Consider the following 19,860-nt stretch of genomic DNA (forward strand, 5'->3'; position numbering starts at 1 on the left):
AGCCCAACTCTAACCCTGGGTCTCCAACACAACAGGTAACAGCTAGCAGCTAACAGCTAGGTGCTAATGTAATGGCTGGAGGATGTTAAGGCCATTAAGGTAACTCAATAGAAAAGACATCATCAGAAACACATTAAAAGGAAATGTCTTCATCTGTTCAGCCTCCACTCTGTCTTTTAAAACACCCCAGATAGACGACGCTTGTTTAGGACGTACTGTCTCTTCGTCTGTCGATTGGTCCCCAGTGCTGATGTGAGAGTTTTGGCAGAACAATGCCAGGACATTCATGTGAGGGATGATTAAGCATGGTGACACACACACACACACACACACACACACACACACACACACACACACACACACACACACACACACACACACACACACACACACACACACACACACACACACACACACACACACGCACACACACACACAGCTTCATCTCGTCAGGCTCAGCTCTTAACTACAGGGATAATTTCCTCCAGCAAATGGTCACGGTGTCCTTGAAAAACATATTTGCTTATTATGTTTTTTTTCCTCCTTTCTTTTAGCATCATCACAGCCGTTTCCATCACCCGGCTGATGATGGCGCCGCGTTGACATAACACCCCCGGACAGAGAGGCTTTTAACACTTAAATGGTGAAAAGGGATATTCAGAATTGCCCTTGAACGTTTGGGCTGGTGCACACAGCACACAGGCGGAGGGGGAAGAGTTAGGGGAGCGCACACACTGGGAAGTAGCGACTTAAGGAAGGGTGAGAAGGGGGGGGGGGGGGTTAGAGAGGGGCACACACAGCAAGGCAGTGACTCATAAGGGGTTAGGAGCTCTGGGAGGCCAAACAGCCGTGAGTCCACTAAACTATCTTCATCCTCCAAACAACTAAACAAACTAAAGTCAATCAAGTGGCTCAAGAGAGGAGTCTGATACTGTATTAGTCTGGAAATACGACAGACTAACATGTTTGCTGTCTGTCTCCCCAAACACTCCAACTTGCTGTTAGTAAGGATCAACGTTTTTATGTAACATAAACTGAAGACTGAACCAACAGTTCTTTATCCTCAAAACAAACCCACTAACTAATGGATAGGCTAATATTACATATACTACAGCATTATTGTGGTCTTTTAAACACTAAACTGTCTGTTTACTGTCATTCTCCTGACTCTGCAACCTGCTGTACACTAAATCTGTTTTAATGTAAGATAACTGCAGTATTAAAACAGGGATTGGAGATTGTTTTCTGCCTTTCATCTTTCTCTCTACCCTGCTGTAGAGTTTTATAGAGGGTGGTGACCTGGAGAGTGTATGTGAATGATAGTTCATAACCACACAGTCAGTCCAGGTCGTATAATCCCACTACGCTACTGCTTTTGTATGGATGATATTTACCATGCTTGTACTCACGTATTTCAACTATCGTGTTATCCATGTTTATGTGTTCCTTGCTGTATTTTGGAATCTTGGACAGGCAGTTGTTGAACATGAGGGCAGTTTCTCAACTTACTGGCATGGTTAAATAAAGGTTAAATAAATACATGAAATATATGGCTGATGTGGCTGTTTATATCACATTACCTTGAACAGGTTAAACTGATCACATTTTGTTTTCCTCTTTTATTCTATTTCACCTTTTTCATTTCCCTTTTTCCCCCGGCTCAAATTCAATATCCCTGCTCCGAGGATACACACATTTGTATGTGTGTGTGTGTGTTTGTGTGAGCCGGCAGACAGCCTGTCTCCCAGCATTGCTGTTCCCCCGTGGAGGGTGTGTATGGTTCTTGACAGAGCAGAGTGTAATGTGTGATAGATCGCACTTCAGGGACCTGATAATCACATCACCCTCTATCGCCTATCAGCTGGCCACCGCAGGACACCCTTCACACGGACACAGGGAGCCCTCACTCTCCCCTCCTCTCTCTCTCTCTCTCTCCATCCCTCTCCACTCTGCCTCTATCTTTTTCTTTACTCTTTCCTAAACTCCCACTATTTCTTTCTTTCTTTCTTTCTATCTTTCTTTTCTTGATTAAAATTCATTTGGATTAGCTGCCTTTGTCCTCTCTGACTTTACTATTCTCTTCCACAGTCACACAAACAGATCAAACAAGTAATTCTGGTAAAATTTCCAAAAGTAGGGAAGGTTAACTGAACATGAACTTCTCAGCAGCTATGTCCTGCTGAGGACGAATCCTTCGGAGTGTCGTTGAAAGTGTTGTTGCCAAGGTTAAGTAGCCCGTCCTATAATAAGTGTTGCTGTGTGTGTGTGTGTGCGTGCGTGTGTGTGTCTGTGTGTGTGTATGTGTGTGTGTGTGTTTGGCAGGGAGCAGCAGACGCTCAGGTCGGGGCTGGAGCGGCGGCCCCGGGCCCTCCGACAGTGCAGGCACCCGGCAAATGGCCTTTAGCATCGCTAACCGAGCTAGCCCAACTATCCATCATACCATATGTTCTCACTGTGAGAGCTAACGCTAATGAGAGATGAGAGGAGAGGAAAGGGGGGAAGGAAGGGGAGTAGAGGTGGTGGAAGAAGAGGAAGAGGAGGAGAAGGAAGAGGAGAGCAGGGAGGAGAAGAGCAGAAGAAGGAAGAGGAGGAAGAGGAGGAGAGAAGCATATGCTCACTCCAGCAAGATAACGCGAATGAAAGATGGAATACAGGAAGGAAGAGAGGAAGAGAGGGGAAGAGGGTATTAAAGTAAGATATTGCAATATGTGACTCAGGAATTGATCACAGCATATGTCTTCACTGTTGAGAATTCTGTTCATTTGGCAGAAAACAGGCAATCAAAACATTCCATTGGACATTTAGTGAAATGGTTTCCTCATGGTTTAACTTAGCGCGCCTGTTACCTGGTTCAGAAAGGACTTGAGCACCCCTGAGTCCTTTATGGTACAGTACAATATAAAGAGCATTTGTGAGGAGAGAGACTAATGACACTATACAACACATCCTTATGGGGTCCTTGTTTATATGTTGTGTGATAAATAGTGTGCCGTGTCCAAGTCTGGCAATGTGTGCACTTTGACTCCTGCAGAGTGTACCCTGCTGTGTGTGAATGTGTGTGTGAATTGTGTGTGTGTGTTTCCTGCAGAGTGCTTGGCAGTGCCCTCGCCAGTGCCATCCCTTGCCCGCTCTATCATCTGCCGTGACAAAGATGTCTGACACTGTGTGACACCACACACACACACACACACACACTGACAAGCACACACACACACTGACAAGCACACACACACACACACACACACACACACACACACACACACACACACACACACACACACACACACACACACACACACACACACACACACACACACACACACACACACACACACACACACACACACACACACACCCCTGCCCATCTGTGCCTGGGTGCCTGCGCTCAGAGACACCACAGGGGAGAGACGACCCCAAAAGAGAGCAAGTCCCTCTCTTCCACCCTTCCCCCTCTTTCTCCAACTCTCCTCCCCTATATCTGCCACCTCTCTTCCCAGTGTCATTCTAAAGTCACTGAGGACCCAGCCTAAACTTTTTTGGGAAGTGTAACGTGGATGTGGGTAGGACAGACATGTATTGTGTGTGTTTGTGTGTCATAGCTTGTAAAAATCTCTCACCTGTTATAGGTGTGTTATATTTCAACCTGATTTCATAGTTTCACTTCGGGAATTTTCCGTAATTGGATGAACGTCGATTTTTTACCCAATAATTCTGCGTGGTTACTAGGTTAATTCCGTGTAGTTACTAGGTTAAAACATAAACAACTCAAAGGGTTAAGTTTAGGTATTAATTCCCGAGTGGTTAAAGTTAGGGCTATGGTTTGGGGAAAGCTTAAAACAAATTAATTAAGCAATTAGCTCCAAGAGGGTGGGGTATATGGACAATATACCACGGCTAAGGGCTGTTCTTACGCACGACACAACGCGGAGTGTCTGGACACAGCCCTTAGCAATGGTATATTGGCCATATACCATAAACCCCAGAAGTGCCTTACTACTATTATAAACTGGTTACCAATGTAATTAGAACAGTAAAAATAAATGTTTCGTCATACTCGTGGTATACGGTCTGATATACCATGGCTGTCGACCAATCAGCATTCAGAGTTCGAAGCACCCAGTTTATAATAAAAAAGAATGCACTGTGCCCATTAAGTATCATCAAGTACTCTGCTTGCCAGAGAACTGTGAACTGTTTTAGGGTGAGCGCTGATGAAGGCATAAATCAACGTCCTCAGGACCTTTTCAAATGTCTGAAATCGAAGGCTCTTTCTTGACTAGCCTGTGTAAATCTGTCACCTGTTAAAGGTGTATATGATGTAGCTTGTGTAAATCTGTCACCTGTTAAAGGTGTATATGATGTAGCTTGTGTAAATCTGTCACCTGTTAAAGGTGTGTCTGATGTAGCTTGTGTAAATCTGTCACCTGTTAAAGGTGTGTCTGATGTAGCTTGTGTAAATCTGTCACCTGTTAAAGGTGTGTATGACGTAGCTTGTGTAAATCTGTCACCTGTTAAAGGTGTATATGATGTAGCTTGTGTAAATCTGTCACCTGTTAAAGGTGTATATGATGTAGCTTGTGTAAATCTGTCACCTGTTAAAGGTGTATATGATGTAGCTTGTGTAAATCTGTCACCTGTTAAAGGTGTGTATGGTATCCCTCTCTCTGCATCTCCACAGCAGACCAGGGAATCCTCTATGACTGTACTGCCGCAGCACTGGGACCTGTAGCCGTCATGGAGCAGCCCTCCACAGCACAGTTGCCCCCCTGACGGAGAGTAAGGCACCTGCCCACAGCAAGCGTCACCCACCCCCACCGACACACGTCCCTGTCCCGGGTCAAGACAGCACACCTCACCTGGGGGAGAGGAGGAGGAGGAGGAGGAATAAGAGGAAGAGGAGCAGTAATCTGTAAGTTTGTTTTGTTGGTAAGGTAAGAAAACATTGTGATTAAGTTTCAAACACTGTAAACAGTTTATTTCCCAAAACATTTTGAAGAGAAGTGAAACTGAAACAGATGGAAACGATATATATGGTTTTCTTGTGAGGCAGAACATGAACAACTATAGATTTTGCTAAATGATGTACTATGGGCACTCACCGGTCGCCACAGGAATGTAGTATCTTCCACAGCATTGGTGATCCGGGAGAGGTGGGAGGAGCTTTCCACCACAGCACAGAGTGTGGGAGGAGTTTGGTGAGGGCAGGTAACGCCCCTCACAGCACAGGTGTAGAGGTTTACTGGTGTAGACCACACCATCACAACACACCTGGAGAACACACACACAAAGGAAGAATTAAAGAGAGCGAGAGAGAGAGAGGGGGGAGGGAGACAGAGGACTCAGAGAGAAAGAGAGAGGGGGTGAGGGAAGAGAGAGATAGACACAGAGAGAGGGGGGGAGAGAGTTAATTAGCTGTGTACAACATGCCCTGCTCCCTCCACCTGTGTTCAGGTAGAGTATATAAAATGGCTGCTGTGTGTACTGCTCTTGTTCTACACGACAGGCCTGTGCCTCTATAATGATTTGACTGTATTATGGTATAACGTGTGTGTCCTTGGGTACGCCTGGGTTCTTTTGTCTTCATTATCCTGGTGTGTGTGTGTGTGTGTGTGTGTGTATGTCTGTGTGTGTCGCAAGATTCCCGCGCTGAGGGGACAGACGTATGGCGTATGGGTAGCTTGCCAAGTTGGCAGTCTTTCAATGACATGAGGATTGCAGCAATCGTCAGACGACAAGTTAATCTGTTTAGTGAAAACAATCGCTGGGAGGAGGACAATGACTGTGTCTCCTGCATAAATAAAACCTTTTCAAACATCTGACTGTGTCTGTTGTGTTTCGGCAGGAGAGCTTTACACCAGCGTTTCTCAAATACCAAGGGGGGCATTGTTTTGTTACATCCTTACACTTGCACACCTGGGCCCATATAAATAATACTTCTTAGCCACTTACATGAGATGTACTTCTAAGTCGAAAGATTCTGAGAAAATGTTCAGAATGATGATGTTTTCCTCCAAAGGATAATAATTGAACTAGTCAACTGGCTGTGCTAGTGTTGGAGTGGAACACAAATGGGCTGCCCTGTGTTTCCCTGTTACTCCAGAACCAGAGTTGAGTTAGGATTTCCAGTTTGTTTATTTGTCATATACAAATGATTACCGTACCAGTCAAAAGTTTGGACACACCTACTCATTCTAGGGTTTTTCTTTATTTTTACTATTTTCTACATTGTAGAATAATAGTGAAGACATCAAAACTATGAAATAACACATATGGAATCACATAGTAACCAAAAAAGTGTTAAACAAATCAAAATATGTTTTATATTTTCAATTCTTCAAAGTAGCCACTCTTTGCCTTGATTACAGCTTTGAACAATCTTGGCATTCTCTCAACCAGCTTCATGAGGAATGCTTTTCCAATAGTCTTGAAGGAGTTCCCGCATATGCTGAGCACTTGATGTCTGCTTTTCCTTCACTCTGCGGTCCAACTCATCCCAAACCATCTCAATTGGGATGAGGTTGGGTGATTGTGGAGGCCAGGTCATCTGATGCAGCACTCCATCACTCTCCTTCTTGGTCAAATAGCCCTTACACAGCCTGGAGGTGTTTTTGGGGTCCTTGTCCAGTTGAAAAACAAATGATAGTCCCAATAATAAGTGCAAACCAGATGGAACGGCAAATTGCTGCAGAATGCTGTGGTAGCCACGCTGGTTAAGTGTGTCTTGAATTCTAAATAAATCACAGACAGCAAAGCACCCCCACACCATCACACCTCCTCCTCCATGCTTCACTGTGGAAACCACACTTGCGGAGATAATCTGTTCACCTACTCTGCGTCTCACAAAGACACAGCGGTTGGAACCAAAAATCTTACATTTGGACTCATCAGACCAAAGGACAGATTTCCACAGGTCTAATGTCCATTGCTTGTGTTTCTTGGCCCAATCAAGTCTCTTCTTCTTATTGGTGTCCTATAGTAGTGGTTTCTTTGCAGCAATTTGACCATGAAGGCCTGATTCACGCAGTCTCCTTTATTTGTTTTTATTTTTATTTTTCTCATTTATTTGGGCTGCAATTTCTGAGGTTGGTAACTCTAATGAACTAATCCTCTGCAGCAGAGGTAACTCTGGATCTTCCTTTCCTGTGGCGGTCCTCATGAGAGCCAGTTTCATCATAGAGCTTGATGGTTTTTACGACTGCACTTGAAGAAACTTTCAAAGTTCTTGAACTGTTCCATATTGACTGACCTTCATGTCTTAAAGTAATGATGGACTGTTGTTACTCTTTGCTTATTTAAGCTGTTCTTGCCATAATATGGACTTGGTCTTTTACCAAATAGGGCTATTTTCTGTGTACCACCCTTACCTTGTCATAACACAACTGATTGGCTCAAAAGTATTAGGAAGGAAAGAAATTCTACAAATGAACTTTTAACAAGGCACACATGTTAACCTGTTGGATCTCTAGGGGCGCTATTTCATTTTTGGATAAAAAACGTTCCCGTTTTAAGCGCGATATTTTGTCACGAAAAGATGCTCGACTATGCATATTCTTGACAATTTTTGAAAGAAAACACTCTGAAGTTTCAGAATCTGCAAAGATATTGTCTGTAAGTGCCCCAGAACTCATTCTACAGGCGAAACCAAGATGATGCGTCAAGCAGGAAATGAGCAGAATCTCTGAAGCTCTGTTTTCCATTGTCTCCTTATATGGCTGTGATTGCGCAAGGAATGAGCCTACACTTTCTGTCGTTTCCCCAAGGTGTTTGCAGCATTGTGACGTATTTGTAGGCATATCATTGGAAGATTGACCATAAGAGACTACATTTTCCAAGTGTCCGCCTGGTGTCCTGCGTGGAATTCGGTGCGCAAACGCCAGCTGCTTGTACTTTTCCATTTGATTGAGGGGAGAAACCATGCTTCCACGAACGATATATCATTGAAGAGATATGTGAAAAACACCTTGAGGATTGATTCTAAACAACGTTTGCCATGTTTTCAGTCGATATTATGGAGTTAATTTGGAAAAAAGTTCGCGTTTTGAGGACTGAATTTTCGTTTTGTTTTTGGTAGCCAAATGTGATGTACAAAACGGAGCTATTTCTAATACACAAAGAATCTTTTTTGGAAAAACTGAGCATCTGCTATCTAACTGAGAGTCTCCTCATTGAAAACATCCGAAGTTCTTCAAAGGTAAATGATTTTATTTGAAGGCTTTTATGTTTTTGTTGAAATCTTGCGTGCTGGATGCTAACGCTAATGCTAACGCTAAATGCTACGCTAGCTAGCCACTTTTACACAAATTATTGTTTTCCTATGGTTGAGAAGCATATTTTGAAAATCTGAGATGACAGTGTTGTTTACAAAAGGCTAAGCTTGAGAGATGGCATATTTATTTCATTTCATTTGCGATTTTCATGAATAGTTAACGTTGCGTTATGGTAATGAGCTTAGGTCTGTAAATAGAATCCCGGATCCGGGTTTGGTCGACGCAACAGGTTAATTGAAATGCATTCTAGGTGACTACCTCATGAAGCTGATAGAGAGAATCCCAAGAGTGTGCAAAGCTGTCATCAAGGAAAAGGGTGGGTAGAGAATTTAAAGGTGTGTTTAACACTTTTTTGGTTACTACATGATTCCATATGTGTTATTTCATAGTTTTGATGTCTTCACTACTTTTCTACAATGAAGAAAATAGTCCAAATGAAGAAAAGAAACCTGGAATGAGGAGGTGTGTCAAAACGTTTGACTGGCACTGTACATGAAGGGAGTTACTATGTTACTACTATTATGATATTATATGGGCAACAACTTATTCTATGTGTAAAGAGAGTTACCTGTCTCTGAGGTTGGTAGCAGGATGCCCCACACACCCCCTGAGAGGCAAAGCACTGCAGGTAGGAGCATCTGACCTCTGACCCCTCACCCCCCTGGGTCACACTTGACCCCCACTCGGCCCCCCCACAGGGTCTCAGCATCTTCCTCCACACCTCGTAGCCTAGCATGATACCACAGGGCTGACCTGGAGAAGACCACTCCACCCTCACTGATCTGGAGGAGGGAAAGAGGGGGAGCGAGAGAGAGAGCGTTAGGGGAGAAAGAGAGTGAAGTGGGTGAGGGAGGTCAAACAGAGGGCCAGAGAAAGAAATATCAGGATTGAGTTGAAAAGCCACACACACCACCCAGTGTGGACTGCCCCGTCTCGAGCTCCCTCAGTCAGTCATGGTGTCAGAGTGTTTTATACACTTCAAATATAGATTTTTCTCTTTTTAACTACTGTACCTTTGGCAGATACTAACCATGAAGGAGACACACACACACTTCTACAACTGTGTGTGTGTGTGTGTCTGTCTACTTGGGCATGTGTCTGTGCGCGTGTGCGTGTAAACCAGCAGGTGCGGTAATTGTCATATTTCAATCAAACCCTAAGCCGTACCACAATTCCCTCTCTCTCTCTCTTTCTCCTTCACTCTGTGTTTCTCCCACTCTTTCTCCGGGCCGGATGTAGCTTGCTTCAGAATTAATGAATTAACTATTGATTAAATTCCACTCTGGCAAATCTAGCGTGGCGAATGAATGAAGTGTTTGAGGCTCATGTAGGCCAGAGAGGGACATGTCAGGGCCATCGATCTGTGGTTACTTTTCTACTGGGGCACAAGTTACACACCTCCTGATTATGACAGGTAGAGAAAGGTAGAGGGAGGGAGGGCAAGAGAGAGGGAATGCAAGAGAGAGGGAGAGCAAGAGAGAGGGTGAGAGAGAGAGGGAGAGCAAGAGAGAGGGTGAGAGAGAGAGAAAGAGAGAGAGAGGGAGAGAGAGAGAGAGAGAGAGAGAGAGAGAGAGGGGGAGAGAGGGAGAGGGGGAAAGGCTTCTGGCTTTGTCCACCATCACACACACATGCATTCCTGAAAACGCACACATATACACTTGCACACAAGCAAGCAGGCTAACTCACCTGGGGCTGAGCACCTGTATGTGTGGAGGTGCTATGTCAGCAGGTAGATCCTCCACTGTAGTCACCTGAGTAGCGTTACTCTTTACACACCCATACACAGTACACACCTCCACCTGTAATACACAACAAAACACACACCCTCACCTTTTACATAAACACACAAAACAGTACATCATCAAAAACAGAAATCATTCAAACCTGTAGGTGAGTGATTGTGTACTACAGTACCTTTATGTCATAGACGGTGAAGGGTAGCAGTCCTCCCAGTAAGTATGATCCTGATGTGTTATCAGCAGTAGCGTGTACAGTCCCGTCTAGATAGACAGAGTATTCAGTCACAGCTCCGTTGGGCTGTACAGGGGGAGACCACAGCACACGCACTGTACTGCTGTTGACTGGAACCACCTCTGGAGGAAACACTCCCTCTGGCTCTGGGGAGTGACACACACAGGTTAAAACATCAGCTAAAAATCACTCTCTCTTTCTATCTATCTATGCCTTTCTCTCCCTCTTCATCTCTCTATCCCCTCCACATACTCAAAGAAAACAGATGACTGTCTGTCTGTGTGTGTGTGTGTGTATGGGTGTGTGTATGTAAACTCAGCAAAAAAAGAAACGTCCTCTCACTGTCAACAGCGTTTATTTTCAGCAAACTTAACATGTGTAAATATTTATATTAACATAACAAGATTCAACAACTGAGACATGAACTGAACAAGTTCCACAACCATGTGACTAACAGAAATGGAATAACGTGTCCCTGAACAAAGGTGTGGCCACCAGCTGCATTAAGTACTGCAGTGCATCTCCTCCTCATGGACTGCACCAGATTTGCCAGTCCTTGCTGTGAGATGTTACCCCACTCTTCCACCAAGGCACCTGCAAGTTCCCGGACATTTCTGGTTGGAATGGCCCTAGCCCTCACCCTTCGATCCAACAGGTCCCAGACGTGCTAAATGGGATTGAGATCCAGGCTCTTTGCTGGCCATGGCAGAACACTGACATTATTGTCTTGCAGGAATTCATACACAGAACGAGCAGTATGGCTGGGGGCATTGTCATGCTGGAGGGTCATGTCAGGATGAGCCTGCAGGAAGTGTACCACATGAGGGAGGAGGATGTCTTCCCTGTAACGCACAGCGTTGAGATTGCCAGCAATGACAACAAGCTCAGTCCGATGATGCTGTGACACACCGCCCCAGACCATGACGGACACTCCACCTCCAAATCGATCCCGCTCCAGAGTACAGGCCTCGGTGTAACGCTCATTCCTTCGATGACCGCAAATCCTGCCTTACAACAGGCCTAAAAGCCCTCAGCCCAGCGCCTCTCAGCCTATTGCGGACAGTCTGAGCACTGATGGAGGGATTGTGCGTTCCTGGTGTAACTCATGCAGTTGTTGTTGCCATCCTGTACCTGTCCCGCAGGTGTGATGTTCGGATGTACCGATCCTGTGCAGGTGTTGTTACACGTTCATTAATTGTTTATGGTTCATTGAAGAAGCATGGGAAACAGTGTTTAAACCCTTTACAATGAAGATCTGTGAAATTATTTTAATTTTTACGAATTATCTTTGAAATACATTTATGTATGTGTGCATATGTGTGTGTACGTGTGTGTGTACGTATGCATGTGTGTGTATATGTATGTGTGTGTGTGTGTGTGTGTGTGTATATGTATGTGAGAGAGAGAGATAGAGAGAGAGAGAGAGAGAGAGAGAGAGAAAGAGAGAGAGAAAAAAAAAGTGTGTGTGTCCTAGTGGGAAATTGAATCCCTCCTGTAGATTGCGAGAACAAAGAAAGGCACAAGGCAGGGCCAGAGGGTTAACTGGGCTAGTCTCTCTGAAACCCAGTCCTGCTGTTACACACACTGAAGAGAGTAACTATTCCTACGCCAGCGCATACATTTAAACCCTGTGTCTACCTAACGCCAGCTCATACACAGTTAAACCCTGTGTCTACCTAACGCCAGCGCATACACAGTTAAACCATGTGTCTACCTAAAGCCAGCACATACACAGTTAAACCCTGTGTCTACCTAACGCCAGCGCATACACAGTTAAACCCTGTGTCTACCTAAAGCCAGCGCATACACAGTTAAACCATGTGTCTACCTAAAGCCAGCACATACACAGTTAAACCCTGTGTCTACCTAACGCCAGCGCATACACAGTTAAACCCTGTGTCTACCTAACGCCAGCGCATACACAGTTAAACCCTGTGTCTACCTAACGCCAGCGCATACACAGTTAAACCCTGTGTCTACCTGACTAACTGATTCACAGTGAGAATATTGCCACTTTCCCCGTGTAACGTTCATCCAATGAGCATTATGATGTCACACAGCCCAGCCCACAGAGAAGCGGCCCAGATAGATTGACACAAAATTACTAACATCTCCAAACTATTCTATTCTATTCAAACTATACACACTTACCCAATTCATTCCCTCCTAACACACTTACCCAATTCATTCCCTCCTAACACACTTACCCAATTCATTCCCTCCTAACACACTTACCCAATTCATTCCCTCCTAACACTTACCCAATTCATTCCCTCCTAACACACTTACCCAATTCATTCCCTCCTAACACACTTACCCAATTCATTCCCTCCTAACACTTACCCAATTCATTCCTTCTTAACACACTTACCCAATTCATTCCCTCCTAACACCCAATTCATTCCCTCCTAACACACTTACCCAATTCATTCCCTCCTAACACACTTACCCAATTCATTCCCTCCTAACACACTTACCCAAACCCAACCCAGTGCACTACATTTCACTTCCACAATAGCATTATCAACGCTAGACTCAACACCAGACACATGAATGGAGGCACGCAGACACACATACACATAAAAACACACACTCAAAATGTGCACCTGGCTTTTTAATTATCTGTGTGTATGCATTTGTGTGTGACTGTGTGTGTATAACAGTGGTTACAGATCTATGGCCTTACGGCAGTAGAATAATGTAATGAAGGACCCCTGGAGCCTCTAAGCTAAATGACCCGTGGCCCGCTCTTAGCAGCTAACAACTTTCTAATGTTTTTAATGCACTTTTTACTATGCTGATCTGATTAGGTGGAGAGAAAGACAGAGGGAGGGAGGGAGGGGAGAGAGAGAGAGACAACACTGTATATAGACATAATATGACAGTTGAAATGTCTTTATTCTTTTGGAACTTCTATGAGTGTAATGTTTACTGTTCATTTTTATTGTTTATTTCACTTTTGTTTATTATCTATTTCACTTCCTTGGCAATGTAAACATATCTTCCGGAGGAAGTCAGAGACCAGTGTAGCGCCAGGACAACAACGTCAGCAAGACTGATCGTGGACTAAAGGGGACTACAGGAAATGGAGTGTCGAGCACGCCCCCATTCACATCGACTGGGCTGTAGTGGAGCGTGTTGAGAGTTTTAAGTTCCTCAGTGTCAACAACACTAAGGACCTATCATGGTCCAAACATACCAACACAGTCATGACGAGGGCACGACAACGCCTTTTCACCCTCAGGAGTGATTTTCAAAGAATGCAGCCACCCAAACTCTGGTGATGTTGTTGTTGTTCCAGAGGGGTTAGGTCTTGGTCTGGGTGTGGTTCTAGAGGAGTTAAGTCGTGGTGGTGGTGGTGTTGAAGTGGTTCAAGAGGGGTTAGGTCTTGGTCTGGGTGTGGTTCTAGAGGGGTTAAGTTGTGGTGGTGGTGTTGTTGTTCTAGAGGGGTTAGGTCTTGGTCTGGGTGTGGTTCTAGAGGAGTTAAGTCGTGGTGGTGGTGGTGTTGAAGTGGTTCTAGAGGGGTTAGGTCTTGGTCTGGGTGTGGTTCTAGAGGGGTTAAGTTGTGGTGGTGGTGTTGTTGTTCTAGAGGGGTTAGTTGTTGGTCTGGGTGTGGTTCTAGAGGGGTTAAGTCATGGTGGTGGTGTTGTGGTTCTAGAGGAGTTAGGTCTTGGTCTGGGTGTGGTTGTAGAGGGGTTAAGTCGTGGTGGTGGTGGTGTTGTTGTGGTTCTAGAGGGGTTAGGTCTTGGTCTGGGTGTGGTTCTAGAGGAGTTAAGTCGTGGTGGTGGTGGTGGTGTTGAAGTGGTTCTAGAGGGGTTAGGTCTTGGTCTGGGTGTGGTTCTAGAGGGGTTAAGTTGTGGTGGTGGTGGTGTATGGTCCTAGACGGATTAAGTCGTGGTGGTGCTGTTGTGGTCCTAGGGGGGTTAGGTCTTGGTGTGGTGGTGTTGTGGTTCTAGAGAGGTTAAGTCGTAGTGTTGTTGTTGTGGTTCTAGAGGGGATAAGTCATGGTGGTGGTGTTGTGGTTCTAGAGGGGTTAAGTCGTGATGGTGTTGGTGTGGTTCTAGAGGGGTTTTGTCATGGTGGTGTTGTTGTAGTTCTAGAGGGGTTAAGTCATGGTGGTGTTGTTATGGTTCTAGAGGGGTGAAGTCGTGGTGGTGGTGGTGTTGTGGTTCTAGAGGGGTTAAGTCATGGTGATGTTGTTATGGTTCTAGAGGGGTTAAGTCATGGTGGTGTTGTTGTGGTTCTAGAGGGGTTAGGTCTTGGTGTTGGTGTTGTGGTTCTAGAGGGGTTAAGTCCTGGTGTGTTGTTGTGGTTCTAGAGGGGTTAAGTCCTGGTGTGTTGTTGTGGTTCTAGAGGGGTTAAGTCCTGGTGTGTTGTTGTGGTTCTAGAGGGGTTCGGTCTTGGTGTAGATGTAGTTGGCGATAAACTGGGTCTTGGTGTAGTTTTGGTTCCTTCTGGGTTGAGTCTTGGCATAGAAGGGGTTTTTGAAAGTTCTGGTCTGGTTCTGGATGTGGTAACTAAAGGATATGTTGTTGTCATGGATGTGGTTCTTGAGGTTTCTAGTCTTGAACTAGATGTGGTTCCTAAGGGGTGGAGTCTTGGTCTAGATGTGGTTCCTAAGGGTTCTGGTCTTGGTATTGGTCTGGATGTAGGATTCCAGGGGCCTGGTCTTGGTCTCGGTTTCCATGGCTCCGGTGTTGACTCCATTTCTGCAGGTTAGGGGCTGGAGGATTGATGCCAATACCACACCAACCCTATTAGCACTGACCAGCACCCTGCCTCCTCCCACCCCACCCTGCGCTAGGTGAGTTCGGGGAACCCTGCGCTAGGTGAGTTTGGGGAACCCTGCTCTAGGTGAGTTTGGGGAACCCTGCTCTAGGTGAGTTTGGGAACCCTGCGCTAGGTGAGTTTGGGGAACCCTGCTCTAGGTGAGTTTGGGGAACCCTGCGCTAGGTGAGTTTGGGGAACCCTACTCTAGGTGAGTTTGGGGAACCCTGCTCTAGGTGAGTTTGGGGAACCCTGCTCTAGGTGAGTGTGTGTGTGTGTGTGTGTGGGGGGGGTGCTGGTCAGAGCTAATAGGGTTGGTGTGTTATTAGAATCACTGGGACCTTCTTTTGATCTGGGACCTGCTATTTCAAAATACACTCCAACACATTTCACAACACCACCCATCGACAGCACGCACACACACCCTTCTCACCTCCATCTTCAGTAGTACAGTTGACCTCTGTATTAGAAGTGTTGTAAGCCCCATTGGACACCTGCAGGGAAACCCTGTAGCGCGTGTTGGGCTGCAGGTCACCTATCACAGTCCAATCGACCCCGGGTGGGAAGGTCAGAGTTCGTCTGAGGTGAGAGGATTCGACCCTGAGGGTGTAGAGTTCCACCTCACCCTGGAGATCCTGTAGAGCTGAGGGGTGGAGAGAGACAGTTGACGGAGAACTCATTGTCATAATCAACATTTGGCATCTGGTAGCCTAGCATTTAAGAGCGTTGGGCCAGTAACCGTAAGGTTGCTTGTACGAATCCCTAAGCCGACTAGGTGATAAATATGTAGATGTGCAATTGAGTAAGGCACTTAATCCTAATTGCTCCTGTAAATTGCTCTGGGTAAGAGCATCTGCTAAATTACTAAAATATAAAATGTAACATGACAATATGGAAAAGGTTCCTAGAACAGCATAGTAGTCTCGTCCTATCCTACTGAATAAGGTCCTGTTTATGTGAATAACAGTTCAGACTGTCATGACAGTATTATACAATGAGGGAAAAAATATTTGATCCCCTGCTGAATTTGTATGTTTGCCTGCTGACAAAGAAATGATCAGTCTATCATTTTAATGGTAAGTTAATTTGAACAGTGAGAGACAGAATAACAACAAAAAAATCCAGAAAAACGCATGTCAAAAATGTTATAAATTGATTTGCATTTAAATGAGGGAAATAAGTATTTGACCTCTCTGCAAATTTAGTGACTTAGTACTTGGTGGCAAAACCCTTGGCAATCACAGAGGTCAGACGTTTCTTGTAGTTGGCCACCAGGTTTGCACACATCTCAGGAGGGATTTTGTCCCACTCCTCTTTTCAGATCTTCTCCAAGTCATTAAGGTTTCGAGGCTGACGTTTGGTAACTCGAACCTTCAGCTCCCTCCACAGATTTTCTATGGGATTACGATCTGGAGACTGGCTAGGCCACTCCAGGACCTTAATGTGCTTCTTCTTGAGCCACGCCTTTGTTGCCTTGGCCGTGTGTTTTGGGTCATTGTCATGCTGGAATACCCATCCACGACCCATTTTCAATGCCCTGGATGAGGGAAGGAGGTTCTCACCCAAGATTTGACGGTACATGGGCCCATCCATCGTCCCTTTGATGCGGTGAAGTTGTCCTGTCCCCTTAGCAGAAAAACACCCCCAAAGCATAATGTTTCCACCTCCATGTTTGACGGTGGGGATGGTGTTCTTGGGGTCATAGGCAGCATTCCTCCTCCTCCAAACACGGCGAGTTGAGTTGATGCCAAATAGCTCCATTTTGGTCTCATCTGACCACAACACTTTCACCCAGTTGTCCTCTGAATCATTCAGATGTTCATTGCCAAACTTCAGACGGGCATGTATATGGGCTTTCTTGAGCAGGTGGACCTTGCGGGCACTGCAGGATTTCAGTCCTTCACGGCATAGTGTGTTACCAATTGTTTTCTTGGTGACTATGGTCCCAGCTGCCTTGAGATCATTGACAAGATCCTCCCGTGTAGTTCTGGGCTGATTCCTCACCGTTATCATGATCATTGCAATTCCACGAGGTGAGATTTTGCATGGAGCCCCAGGCCAAGGGAGATTGACAGTTCTTTTGTGTTTCTTCCATTTGACAACCAACTGTTGTCACCTTCTCACCAAGCTGCTTGGCGATGGTCTTGTAGCCCATTCCAGCCTTGTGTAGGTCTACAATCTTGTCCCTGACATACTTGGAGAGCTCTTTGGTCTTGGCCATGGTGGAGAGTTTGGAATCTGATTGAATGATACAGTGTCATGACGTTGGCCTGGGGGTAGGTTTATGAAAGTCATAAATATCTCTTTCCCCCTTTTTCCTCTCTCTACCCTACTGAGGTTACATTTAAAAAAACCTTGGTTAACATAGAGATTCTGGGAACATCAGTAGGTGGGGGAAATGAACTACATTCTGGTAATCCGAACAATTGAACATATGCAGTGGTACTTAATGAATATGATGTCAATTCGGTTGTCATATGAGACACTCTCATCAATGATAAGATTACATAAACTCTACAGTGGAAAGTCTTCAAATGTTTGAATATTAAATTATTTGTGATGGGATGAAATGTGATTTTAGCTTCTAAAATGTGAGATGTGGGTTTTCATAAGATATTGCTGCTCACTCAGTGTCCCGCCCACGTGAAGAGACGGAGGTTGTAAACTATGAAACACACCCCTTTTCTCCCTTCCTATATAAAGCCTTGACGACAACATAGCTTCCTGTTCCGAGGATGTGAGGACGACGGTCCGATGTCAGAATGGTTCAGATAATAACTACAGAACGAAGCCAACATCAGCATGAGCTTTGGTTGCAAATGGTATGAACTTTGAACTCTTATTCACGACTGAAGTTATACCTCCTAGCCGTTGAGTTAGCGACCACAGCGGCAAACGCAGGTTAGGAAGGAACAGACAGAGTATCCCATCTACAACACAACGACGTTACTACAACGTATTCAATTGACCACCAGAGACATTCTTCAAAGGACAAAGGACTCAGTTTGGCAACATGGCCTTCTATCTACCACCAACCTACCGACGCGCAGCTCAGAGTAAATATAGAATTATATAGAATATAGAATTTAGAATGCATAAGATACTGTACTTACGATAGCACAGCTTTTTTCCTTTGTTCCTCAGTCTCCCGCTCTTTCACTCAACCCAGCCCCTTTTCCTTTGTGTAACAAGCTGTCATATCTGTTCCGCCCGCTAGGGACGTCTTCCTTTATGACGTAATTTGTAATCAAGTTATGACTTAATTATGTATATGTGTGATTAGTTAGGTATTTAGTAAATAAATGATTAAACCCAATTCTGTATTGCTGATTCAAATTGTTAGCCAGGGTTCTTGCAGACCAAGAATTTACAACTTTCAGATGAGACTGAATTAAGACGATAATTGATATTGACAGCTATTGATGTAAAATATTACTAGGTCTTTAAGAGTTTATTCGGAAGATAATAGCGCTATAAATATTATTTTGTGGAGCCCAACTCTAGTTAATTACATTTACATGACTAGCTCAATCAGGTGATATTAATTACGGAGAAATTATTTTATAGAATAGCAAGTCATATCACATAATCCGGCATAGCCAAAGACACGACAACAGGTAACAAACTGAGATTAGGAGCACTCCCTTTAAGAGTGTGCTCCTAATCTCAGCTCGTTACCTGTATAAAAGACACCTGGGAGCCAGAAATCTTTCTGATTGAGACGGGGTCAAATACTAATTTCCCTCATTAAAATGCAAATCAATTTATAACATTTTTGCCATGCGTTTTTCTGGATCTTTGTTGTTGTTATTCTATCTCTCACTGTTCAAATAAACCTACCATTAAAATGATAGACTGATCATTTCTTGTCAGTGGGCAAACGTACAAAATCAGCAGGGGATCAAGTAGTTTTTTCCCTCACTGTATATGGCACTAAAATATAGCTTCTTACAGGGTTCTGTCCAGCTGATGTGTATGGATGTATGGTCGATGGTCTGGACAGACAGAGAGGGCGGGTGGAGGGGTACTCCTGCCAGGGTAACACCCGTAGCCAGCTGTCCTGTAGAGTAGCCCACGTCATTATAGACCAGTAACTGGTACTGGTACCATGTGAACCTACAGCGTCAAAATGGACCAGGCAAAGGTTAGACAACACACACTTGCATTCAGGCACATACAAAGACACGCACACATGCACTCACACACACATACTGTACCAAAACACATCCTGTTTCAAAAGTGGTGCAATATCTAGGCTAATACAAAACAATTACTAGCAACATGGGCTAACACGAACTTCAACGGCAATCGATTATATTTCCACTATGAACAATGTAGGCCAGCACAGCAGCGAAAGTCCAGAAAACTGCTTAAACTGCTTATGTATCTAAAAGTGTCTAACTTGAAGCTAGAGTAAACGTCAGTAGTGGAGAGAGAAGCCTTTTAGCAAGCACAGGGACAAAATCAGCTGCTGCCGAGTGCCAGCCAGAGATTAGCACAAAATAATTAAATTACTTGAATATTTGCTTAATGTATCTTTGAGCGGCATTAAAAGATGGCATCGGAGCGCGAAACAGCTCTGTACACAGTGGCGGCGGTTTGCTCTAAAGCTAATTTTGGTAATCTCACCTGCTAAGGCCTTTATCTTGGTGAAACAATTTGTCTCCGGCGTAAACATTGAACCAGCGATGGAGATCTGCCGGGGGCTGCGCGGCCAGCGGCTGACGGCTTTTACGTCTGAGCAGCTCGTATCTGAGGACCACACCAAACACACGGATAATCACACACACATACACACACAAACACAGTCTATTTCCCTCTATCCCTCTATTATCTCTCTGTCTCTCTCTTTCCA

The 19,860-nt window shown here is 44.8% G+C and overlaps 1 protein-coding gene across 1 annotated transcript in view; it reads right to left on the reverse strand.

Annotated features, from left to right (window-relative positions):
• LOC139374512 (Usher syndrome 2A (autosomal recessive, mild)) overlaps positions 1-19,860 on the reverse strand; it is a 267,344-nt gene that overhangs the window by 113,428 nt on the left and 134,056 nt on the right. Inside the window, exons 34-41 of the mRNA XM_071115513.1 lie at positions 19,635-19,757; positions 18,958-19,121; positions 15,439-15,648; positions 10,182-10,384; positions 9,954-10,066; positions 8,836-9,049; positions 5,100-5,268; positions 4,635-4,856 (exon numbers count right to left, since the gene is read on the reverse strand). Of these exons, the coding sequence (XP_070971614.1) occupies positions 4,635-4,856; positions 5,100-5,268; positions 8,836-9,049; positions 9,954-10,066; positions 10,182-10,384; positions 15,439-15,648; positions 18,958-19,121; positions 19,635-19,757 (1,418 nt within the window). The remainder of the gene's footprint in view (positions 1-4,634; positions 4,857-5,099; positions 5,269-8,835; positions 9,050-9,953; positions 10,067-10,181; positions 10,385-15,438; positions 15,649-18,957; positions 19,122-19,634; positions 19,758-19,860) is intronic.

This window comes from Oncorhynchus clarkii, chromosome 19, assembly GCF_045791955.1.
Source record: "Oncorhynchus clarkii lewisi isolate Uvic-CL-2024 chromosome 19, UVic_Ocla_1.0, whole genome shotgun sequence".
Classification (NCBI taxonomy): domain Eukaryota; kingdom Metazoa; phylum Chordata; class Actinopteri; order Salmoniformes; family Salmonidae; genus Oncorhynchus; species Oncorhynchus clarkii.